Below are 11043 nucleotides of genomic sequence, written 5' to 3'. Positions count from 1 at the left end.
GGATGAAGCGACTTTATCTCAAGTGGCTAGGGAAGGCTTCCTAGGGGAGAGGACATTTGAGTTGTGATCTAAAGTGTAAGGATGCAGACAGACATAGAAGATTCTGGGACAAAAAGCATTTCAGGCACAGAGAACAAGAAAGGAGGTATACCGTGCCCTGTAACTGAATATAAATATTTGGTATGACTGTAAAATAATTAAACATGCTCATTTTGTAGACTGTTTGCTCCTTATTTTAGGACCAAGCCTCCCATAACCTGTTTCCCTCTATGAGAGACTGAGAACACTGTTAGGCTGGTCCAGATTTTACACTTAAAGAGCAACCCCTTCCCCAACACACAAGTGCACACTCTAGAACGGCCATCTACATGCCAAGGCGTGACTGCAGGCTGATCTTCCAAGTGACTCTCATCAGTAACTGTACCCTTAATTAAGGGCTGTGTATAGGGAGATTTACATTTCTTCCTCGCTGTTGGGGCCATCTGCCAGCTAGCGAGGATTCTACACTAACGGCAACATAAATTATTGTCATTAAAGTTGGGTCCCTGGGTCCCCAGAAACCTAACTAGACGCAAAGGAGGAACCAACTAAGAGAGATCCAGGTAACAGAGCCCGGAGCGGGACGGTCATTTGTTGCAGGCCCCTGGGGTATGCGCCTTTCTACCGCGCACCGGGTCCCAGCAGCCGTGGTTACTGGCTGAGAAGGGCTGAGTTCCCAGGACGCTGCGGGTACCTCATACTGTCACCATAGCCAGGAATCCAGTTTTCTGGATCTCTTCGTCTGTATTTGCCTAAGGCGACCTGCCGCCGCTCCTCTGTCCCCTAGGCAGGGAGAAGTCAGCTCTAGGACACCCTGCAAAACGACTCGAGGGGTTATCTGCCCCTTCCCGGCCGCGTCCTGGCACCGTTTTCCCCATCACCCGGAGGAGTGAGCACTGTCTCAGGGCGCCCTCTGTCTCTTCCAGGGGGCAGCCAAGACGACATGCCCTGGGTCTCAGGGACGCGGTACGAGCCCCGGTATCCCCCCCGCCACCTCACACACCCCCATCCGGGAGACCCACGTGCAGCCGGGCCCGGGCTGGCGCGGCACCTCGGGGTCTGTGCGTCTCCCCGGCGCGTTCCGGGCGCAGCCCCGCGACAGGGACCCCTGGGGGAGCGGCATCCGAGAGGTCGCGGGCGGAGAGGGGGCGTCCCGGAGGCCGGGCGCGGGGACGCTGAGGCCCGCGGCCACACAAAGGAGAGCGGCGGGAAGGCGGGGCGAGGCGGGCGGGGGCGTGGGGCGGCAGGAAGGGGCGGGGGCCGCACGCGCCGCCGATAAAGCCCCCGCCCGCCGCGGCAGCCCAAGCTCGCGCTGTGGGGCTGCCCGGGCTCGCGGCTCCTGCAGGCGCCACCGCTGCCTCTTTTCCGGCTGTGTACCCTCCTCGCCGCCGCTTCTGCCTCCGTCTCTGACCCTGCGCCGCCGAGACCAAGCTCCCGCTTCCGGTTGCGCCGCCCTGCCTCCGCGGCCGCCCCTGGGGATTCCAGCAGCGCGTGAGTACAGGGCTGCGCCGTGACTCCCCGGCCGTTGCCGGCGCTGCCCTCTGGCGGGGACGCTCCCCGGGTCCGCCGCCGCCGTGCCCCCGCCCCGACCTTGCCACCGTGCCGGGAAGCTGCCTGGGCCTGCGGGGTCCAGCGGCACCCGGGGTGCCCGAACGTCGAAGGAGGGTGAACTTTCTCAGTCCTCCCGCGGGCTGCCTTGGCCGGGGCTGGGTGCGCGCCGGGCATCCCGGTCCCGCCCGCGGGGAGCCCCGAGCGGGACCCGGGCAGGGCAAGGCGGGGCCGCCCCGGAGTGGCGTCCAGAGGTACCCGCAGTGGGGAGCCCCGGGGCCGGCGTGGCTCCTGCCCGCCCATCCAAGCCGGCCCTGACCCTGAACCTGAGGTTTCCAGCTGCTTGCCGGCGTCCCCCTACCCCGGACTTAGGCTGCGCGCCGCCGGATGGGGAGAGACTGGCGCACTCTTACTTGTTACCTCTGCCTGTGCAGGGGGAGGTGACGCGTGGTGTGGGGAAAGCCTTTAACTTGGCCTCTGGCAGCCGGTTTAACCCGAGCGAGCAGGTCTTTGCTATTTTCATCATCTGTAGAAACGGGAGTTGCGAGGCGGATGAGTGACTGCAGGTAAAGTGAAAGTACGGTACTCAGAAATTCTGGAAGGAATTAGGCATTTAATGTGTCCACAAACTGAGCGGCGAAGGCAGGCTTCTATTACATAAGACAGCACTCCACCTTCAGGTATTATGGAAGATGCTATTGAAGGTTTTAGTGTTTTAATGAACGAAACACATTCTTTGTGTGTGTGTGTGTGTGTGTGTATGTGTGTGTGTGTGTGTGTCTGGAGAAATCTCGAATTCTGCTGTCTTGCTTTGACTACTTTGCAGGAGACGTTCTTATATTTAGCATCAGCATAAAAAGGTGTTCGAAGGTGTGAGATTTCCTCTTTCAAGCCAAGAAGCCGTTTCCTTGCCTGAACTGTTGTGGAACAATATATGTGATAATTGTGTACTTTGAAGATTTTATATCAGAACTTGAGCACAGATAACTGGAAGAAATGTCTACATTGCTAATTTATATATTCTAAACCACACTTCAAAAATTGAAGGCAGTTTCAACACTATCTGAAGGTCTAAATCAGTAACTGTTTGCTATTTGCAGTATTTCAATAGAAAAAATTTTGGCTATGCAAAAGAAGGTACTAACCTAAGTAAGCTAAGGTTTCTTTTAACCCCCAAATTTTGATTCTTTGTTAAAGTAATGTTTGAAAATATTGTACCATGCAGGGCAATTACTGAAGGTCATGAAAATGTCATCGTGTTTTATTCTAAAACAAAAATGAATCTATGCAGAAAATTTCTGTGTCCCATGAACTTCATATTAGTTTAATTTTAAAATTACTGTCTCCAAAAGAAACTAATTTTCACTTCCACACAAGGGTGATTAAATACCAGTGAGAGATTGTTTGAGGTGATAGAGTTGGAAATGAGGTGGTGACCTGGCCACATCTCTGGGTGCATCTCCGCCTTGCTGTCCTCTTCCAGCCAGTTCCTTTCCCATTGCATGGGGACTTTGGCTCTTGGACTATTTCTCCACCTCTAGACCTAAAGTCCATGCGGGGGACGCTCTAGATGTGCACTTCCTTGACTGACTCAAATCCAGTGTCTTCCATGTACTCCAGCTACTAAGTCCTCTAAGTACCTCCGAGTCTTGCCCTCTCTGAGATGCTCAACTTCTGAAAACTCTTAGTGCCTCCATCCCGCAAGCTCTTTCCTTCTGGGTTGCAAACCGGACTCCCACTGTAATCTTCCATGCATCGATCTCCAATCCTTTTCCTCCTGCGGGTTTGGCAGATGACTTTGTAGCCCATTCTACCAAGAAAATAGAGGTCATAAGGGTCTCCTCACGTCCTCCCCCATCTCCCCTGTACAGACTTTTCTATGTTTACCCAGTCATCCAATAAATCTTCTTAAGCTTCTACTGTGTCTCGGTACTTTGCTGGATACTCATAGGTGGTAAATAGAGCAGATCCTTGCTCGCTTGAAACTGTCATTCTTGTGGGAGAAAACCAACTAAAAGCAAACACAACATATTGTAAATGTATGATAAATGAATAGGGTAGAATTACAAAGAAAAATCAAGTTAGACTGAGAACTTAGAGAAATTTAGAGAGATGACATCCTTGGGGCAGTGACTAACGTCTCCAGCTGTGTCCTGAATCCCAACTCCCAATGCCTCTCTCTCCTTGTGAATGTTACTGCCTTTCCTTACTTTTATCTTCAGTCTCTCCCTATGAGCTTTTTTCTTTTTTAGTAGTATTTTAAGAATGCCTTAACCTCCCTTGTCCCTGCATCCTCAGCTCACCTGTAATGACCACCACGTCTCTCTAGGCTTCTTAAACTGGTCTCCCCTTCCCATCCAGCAATTTGCAAGCCGGCCAGAGTCTCCTCACAGTTCAAGGCCCATGACTTCCTGAACAAGCAATCTTTTTTTTATTTTTATTTTTATTATTATACTTTAAGCTCTGGGGTATATGTGCAGAACGTGCAGGTTTGTTACATAGGTATACATGTGCCATGGTGGTTTGCTGCACCCATCAACCTGTCACGTTAGGTATTTCTTCTAATGTTATCCCTGCCCAACACCCCCCTGCCCCGGCCATAGGCCCTGGTGTGTGATATTTCTCTCTCTGTGTCCATGTGTTCTCGTCTGAACAAGCAATCTTATGGATACCCACTAGGCTTCTCCGTGGCATTTGATGAGGTTCTTCCATTCCTTTCCGATGGTTTTTTTTTTTTCCACCCCTGGTTGCCACCTTCTGGTTTTCCTTCTTCCTCCCTGGCATCTCTGCTACCTCTTGAGGTTACCCAGGGTTCGCTGTCATCCCTCTTGTGCCCTGTGTATTTGGGTGAACCATGTTCCCACAGCTTCAACTGTTACCAATATGAAGTGAGTCCTAGATTGGCATGTAAGCTAGCTTGAGCATGCTCCTGTGTTCCAATCAGTTACCTGCAGTCTGGTGCACTTACCCATGCCCTTTAGACCAAAAAAACACCCCACAGTAAATCCAAAATTGATTTTAGTTTTCACCACCCACCCCATATTTGTTTCATCATTAGCCAAGATTTGTCCGTTTTTTTTTTTGGCAGTGGCGCCACCATTCATGGAGGTGTTGGAGCAGGAGCCTCACAGTGATGCCGGGTTCCTGCACTGCCCACATCCAGGCCGTCACCAGATCCTGTTGCTTCTCTATGCTGTGAAATTCCACAAAGGTCTGCTCTAGTCACGCTGGCCTTGCCTTGCTTTGGAGTCCAAAAGTGGCAAAATGGTGGCCGGTGTGCCACCTCTAGCAGTAGGCAGTGGTGTTGTTGGCTTGAACAAAGTATGTAAAACTTGAGTTAATATTTAGACATCTGGAGATGCCACTTGGATGTATAGCTTCTCTTAAAAGCTAGAAGACCTGGAATAGGCAGAGCGCAGTGGTTCACACCTGTAATCCCAGCGCTGTGGGAGGCTGAAGCAAGCAGATCACTTGAGGTCAGGAGTTCAAGACCAGCCTGGTCAACATGGTGAAACCGCGTCTCTACTAAAAATACAAAAATTAGCCGGGCGTGGTGGTGTGCGCCTGTAATTCCAACTACTTGGGAGGCTGAGGCAGGAGAATTGCTTGAACCCAGGAGGCAGAGGTTGCAGTGAGCTGAGATGGCGCCACTGTACTCCAGCCTGGGTGACAGAGTGAGACTCTGTCTCCAAAAAAAAAAAAAAAAAAAAAACCTGGAATAGGATGCTTACATTTCCATGTGGCAACACTCAGCTGCTGCTGGCTTTCCAGTGCCTGTCTACACTGGAGGTCACTTGCTTTCTGGTTCCCCTGGACCTGTGACCCTTGCTTATAGTAGTGTTCTGACTCCCATGGGCTTCAGAGCTAGAGACCCTAGGCTGAGGTGACCATCGACGGCCTGGGAATGTCTAGTGCTTACTGCACAGTGTCGTGCACCTCTTGTTGCATCCCTTCTAACTCTCTTCCGTGTTGTTGCTGGTGTGACTTTCCTCCTGCTGCCCCAAATCCAAGTCTTCTTGGGTCCCTCCTAATAAAATTCGATGGCTCTCTCTTGCCTGAGCTTAAACCCCTGACTCTAAGGAAGTGGCCGTGTCATATCACAAGTTGGGTATCTCAGATTAAAAGATGAGCTCTCCGCTATCTTGATACAGTGACCCGTACCTGAGTTTCTGAAGATGCTTTTGAGCTTCTGTAGGGTAATTAATACAGAGTTCTAGTGTTGATGGCAGTCCCTACTGTTTAGAAACCATTTCTACAAACCTTACTACGGCCCCACTTCCTTGCAGCCCCCCTGGGTGGAGATAGGACAGCGTCAATTCTACATCCCAAACAGCAGTGGGGAGTCTGTAAATATGGAGGCACAGGCCATCCCAGGGAGTCCCCAACCCTTAGAACATGGGGAACCTTGTTTTACGTGTGGTACCCAGAGTAATACAGTGTGTTCCCAAGGTCATTTAGATGCCTTAGAGTAGAGTCCTGACCCAGAACTCAGTTCCTGTCAGCATGCAGCCAGGGAACTTTCCACAGTGCTCCATGGGCTCACCAGGCTGCTGGCCATTTGTAATGACCCAACAGAGTGAAAGCTTTCTTCACTCCCTTCCCATCTCCCTGCCTTGCCCTCTGCCTGAAACATTCTTTTCTTGCAAAACTGCACCTCCTGTAAACTCCACTGGTACTGCCCAATGCTTTTCTGCCTTTGTTCCTTCTGTACCTCTGCCTGGAATTCTCTTTCTCCTCTGTTCATTGTCTGGCTGATTTCTCCTTTTCAAGACTCAGGTTCAAAAAGGCCTTGCTGGCAGTCACCACCCCAACCCTCTGTGGCACATGAGCGTGTACACCCCTCCCCGGGCGTACCTCAATGATGGCAGTTTTGTGTTGTAGCAACATGCCCTATCCAGGAGACTCTCAGCTCCAGAAAGACGTGCTTGTGTTTTAGTTTTATTTGCACCAGCAGCGGTGTGTGGCCCAAAGGCAATTACCAGATGTCTGAACTAAACCATATTCATATTTTTTGTAAGTTTACTGCATGCTTTATGGAAGAGTGTTTGTATTCCAGACTCAAAGGGGAGCTCTCCCTGCCAGACCACCAGCCCTCATTTTCGTACTCGCAAATTTAATATACATCCTCAGACATTTTAAATTTTTGATTAACCTTGTCTTTTGAGATAAAACATTACTAAGAGAAAAGCGGAAGTCTAATACAGAAGCGCTTCTCTGCCTGTGTTCACTTCAGTTATCCTCATCTGAACCTTCCTTTGGCATGGTTCTGCCCTCCTTGAGGTCTGTTGGCTGGGTTGCACTCTGCATTTCATGGTTTTACAGGGTAGGAGGATGTATTTTGGTTTATTTCTATTAACCTTGGTGATGGTGATAAATGACCTCTTGGTGACTTTTTTTTTTTTTGGCTGATATCTTCAATCAAATTAGGTAGAAAGAGCAGGCTGGGAGAGGATATGGGCCGCGCCACCAATAGAGTATGTAGGTTACCATCTAGAACTCAATTTCTTTGTCTATATATTGGGTATGTTGAAATAAATGATCTCAAAGGCGTCTTATTTTTAAAACCTATAAATTATTGGCTCCCTTTCCTTTTGATGTGGCTTTCTCATAAATGTCAAGTCTAGATAAAATTTTTTCACAAAAGCATTATCCTGTGCTTATATACCTTAAAGTTCTTGTCTCTCACTTTGTTAAGCCTATAAAATCATTCAGCATTAGTATTCAGAAAGAGCATCATGGGCCAAAGTGAAGATTTAGTTTGTATTCCTTAGAGCATTTATAAAGTTTTAAATAAATTAGGTCCCGTATACTTGAATCTTGTCAACCTGTTCTCCACACATAAATGTGCCCATCTTCTCTTTTCAAACCATCTTTCCTCATGAGTAGATTGCATGCCTAATCTGAAAACCAATGTTGGGTTTTTTAAAAATACCCTTAGGTACAGAATGGAGTCAAATGCAATAAACTACCTTTTTAGGTTACCTCTTGTCTCCAAGTTCCCAATTTAAGAATACTGAACGATTAGTACGATTTTATTTCTCTTTTGAGAAATACCACCTCCCATCCAACAGGCCAAGTCTATTTCTACAGTCAGTGAGTCTTGTCTTTATTCTGTTGTTAGATTTCTAGGTCTGGATGTAAGCCCAGCCCAGGAAAGTCGGCATCCCTTCTGGGATGCTTTCTGTGCATGAGGATGGCCACTGAGCCCAAGCAATCCTCTATTTGTAATTCCACTCATATGTTTTGACAAACATGTCCTGGGATTCCTCCAAAGGTTGGGGTGGGCACCCTAGTTCAAGATTAGATCAGGAACACCCAGGCTTTTGCCACAGTTTGACCTAAGACATTATCCTTTGCTTCAGAAGATCGTTTGAGAATTGGAATTTACATCCGTTGTGCCTTTCCATTTTTCTTATTTAATTCTTTGAAGAATAATACGAGGAGACTTTAATATAAAAGAAAAAAATCCCTTCAAGAGTCAGGATTTCCTGTTAGGGCTGCAAATCTTGGTAAACGCACTTTGTTTTTGTAAACCGTGCCCTACCCCCAACCCCTAGTGAGAACTCTGGTAACCTGGGGAATTTCTCTTGAGAGCATACCAAAATTAGCATAAGTGCTTTCTCTTACCCCTACCCCAACTTTCGCCCTCCATGTAGTGCCAGCAAATATAGCTATAGAAAAAATAACCACTTGTTTTTATCCTAAGTTTTTATGGGCCAAATCTTGAAGGTGGATGTGGGTATGTGAAAGAGTTTAATGCCAAATACAAAGCCCACTCGGAAATGAATAAGGTGACTACAAATGAAAACGGATGTTTCTTTCTTCCTTTCGTGAAAGTGCTATGTAAATAAAGGCAGTGTTTGCTTCCTCTACTAAAATTTATTTCTTCAGTTTTTAAATAAGAAATTCACTCAAGAAGTTATTCTTACTGAGGATTTGGTCACTGTTAAGATTATAGAAACTATTAACTACTGCATTATCTTTTGCTTACAAGAGCACAAACCCAAATCAAAATAACTTGGAAACAAGGTGGAGCTGTTGGCTGACAGTGCCCACTCTCAAGCATGGGAGAGGTGGTTCTGGCCCTGAAGTTGGCTGGAACCAAAGACTGAGGACTTGGAGGCTTTCTTCTCTCTCTCCTTGCCTCTCATCTCTGCTTCTGTCTGCTGATTGTGGTTGTCCTCTCCGGGACCATGACTGTAGGTAGCTCCAGGCTTACCTCCCTACAGCCTCTTGAAACAGGAAGAAAGAGGGGCTTTTCTGCCAGTTCCAGCCGCTGGGGAGTGGAGGAGGTGGGGGCAGAATCCTAGGGAGGAATTCTGATTGGTTCAGTTTCAGTCACATGCCCTTCTCTGTACCAATGACTGGGCAGCGGAATGAGGTCCTATGATGGGCTGATGCTAAGTCACATGGTCAAATGCTCTTTCCTGTACCAATGGCAGTGGGAAAAGTGAGGTCCTATGATTGGCTGATGCTAAGTCACATGGTCAAATGCTCTTCCCTGTACCAATGGCTGTGGACAGAGGAGTGAGGTCCTGTGATTGGCTGATGCTAAGTCACAGGGTCACACAGGGTCACATGCCCTTCCCTGTACCAATGGCTGTGGGAAGAGAAGTGAGTCCTATGATTGACTGATGCTAAGTCACATGGTCAAATGCTCTTACCTGTACCGATGGCTGTGGACAGAGAAGTGAGGTCCTATGAATGGCTGGTGCTAAGTCACATGGTCACATGCCCTTCCCTGTACCAATGGCTGTGGGCAGAGGAGTGAGGTCCTATGATTGGCTGAATTCCGAGTAGCATGGTCGATCTTTGGTTAGGAGGAAAGGGAGTGTGGAGAGGACCGTGCTGGCTGGCGTTCCCCAGCTGCCTTTCCTTAGGTTTCCCACCCAGCAGAGGCTCTGTGTGGTCTCCTAGAGCCTCGTGCCTTCCTCTCGGCTAGATGCTGATACCATTCCCACTCATGTAGTTGGGAAGGAAGGGTGTGGCAGAGATAAAGGGTCCACAGTCACACAGTGTGTGGGGATCACACAGCCTGTATGCCAGGGTCGCGCAGCCTTTATGTGTCAGTGCCGGAGCCTGGACCCAGGTCTGTAGATGTGTGAACTGTGAGCTGATACCATGGATTTTCAAAGATTTACATCCCATCAATGTTTATACCTTCTTGAAAAGAAATTCGTGTCAAAGCACACTCCTCCTTTCAAGACTACCTGCTCGCCGTGCTGCGTAATATGCCTAGAATCACAACCAAAACACATGAGACAGAAAGAGGCTGGTATCTCTGTGGTACGTTTGAATCATGGTTTTATGCCTTTGGCCCCCTAGTTCCTTCCTTAGACACTTGTTTTTTTCTGGGACTGAAATCTAAAATTAGTACTGACCTTTGGATTGAGAAGGTAGAGAGATTTACACAGAGTCCAAGCGGATAACTGAAGCTGAGCTGGATGAAACTCAGCAGAACCACAGAACAAGTGTGCCATGACTTTTCAAAGATGCCTAATTGAATTCCGTTTGGGATTTAACTTCTTTTTCCAAGGTGTATAGTTACCTTTATTTCAAAATTTGTCATTTTAAAATACCTTTTTCCTCCTCTTCCTCCACAGTATAGTAATTAAGAGTGTGGAGGATTTGGAGGCCAGCGGGCTTTGGTTTGAATCTAGAGGCTAGATCTTGGAGGCCATGAGCCAAAGCCAAATGTCTAAACATCTCCAAGCCCATCCGTGAGTTGGGTTAGTGAGGTGTTTAGGCTTAAGGGCCACCCCTTAAGTGTTGTGAGGATGAAGTGAAGAGTATATCTTAGGCGCTAAGCACAGTGGCAGGAATGGAGCTGACTTTCGGGACACAAGGTGGCTGTGGTTGTGACACTGGGTAACACTGGGTAATATTTGTCACACAAGTACAGGTGAGCACTTCTCCGAGACTCATGTCTTCCTTGTGTGTTTGACCTGATGAATGAGAGACTTGCTCTGTGTCTTTGCATGCTTCGTTTCCAGACCCCTTTCCTGCAGCACTCTCAGTGGGCAGTACTCCCCAATGGTCACCTGGTCATCTGTCCTGCCTGCAGTCTTCAGGCTCTTGTGCGTTAGCTATGAGGCAAAGGAAGGCTGTTGCATGAAATAACCTCCTTCTGACTCCACCCTTGCATTTGTGAGATGTAAACAGCCGTGTTACCAAGAGATCTTCCAGGGAGTACGTTGCAGGTAGCCCTGTCATGCTGGCTGCTTTTTTCCATTAGGTTAGTTGTGAATAACGAATAAATGTCTATGCAGGGCCAGGCATGCTGGCTCACGCCTGTAATCTCAGCAGTTTGGGAGGCTGAGGTGGGCAGATCACTTGAGACCGGGAATTCAAAAACAGCCTGAACATAGTGAAACCCTGTCTGTACTAAAAATACAAAAAATTAGCTGAGCATGGTGATACACGCCTGTAATCCCAGCTACTTGGGAGGCTGAGGCA

At 48.3% G+C, this 11043-nt stretch overlaps 1 protein-coding gene across 3 annotated transcripts in view; it reads left to right on the top strand.

Moving 5' to 3' along the window:
- Positions 1-1815: 1815 nt before the first annotated feature.
- The window catches only part of SERPINE2 (serpin family E member 2), a 65113-nt gene continuing 55885 nt past the window's right edge, over positions 1816-11043 (top strand). Inside the window, exons 1-2 of one of the 3 annotated variants that reach the window (XM_017850269.1) lie at positions 9396-9873; positions 10652-10787. Coding sequence is in view for 1 of the 3 variants with exons in the window: in XM_017850266.1 (XP_017705755.1) it covers positions 2140-2153 (14 nt within the window). In the remaining 2 variants the exon portion in view is untranslated. Of the gene's footprint in view, positions 2154-4699; positions 4799-9395; positions 9874-10651; positions 10788-11043 lie in introns of those variants that run through there. The other 2 variants (XM_017850266.1, XM_017850268.1) reach the window with 2 other exon arrangements.

This window comes from Rhinopithecus bieti, unplaced genomic scaffold (genome assembly GCF_001698545.2).
Source record: "Rhinopithecus bieti isolate Rb0 unplaced genomic scaffold, ASM169854v2 scaffold_33374, whole genome shotgun sequence".
NCBI classification, from domain to species: domain Eukaryota; kingdom Metazoa; phylum Chordata; class Mammalia; order Primates; family Cercopithecidae; genus Rhinopithecus; species Rhinopithecus bieti.
This window is presented reverse-complemented; position numbering and strand designations above follow the sequence as displayed.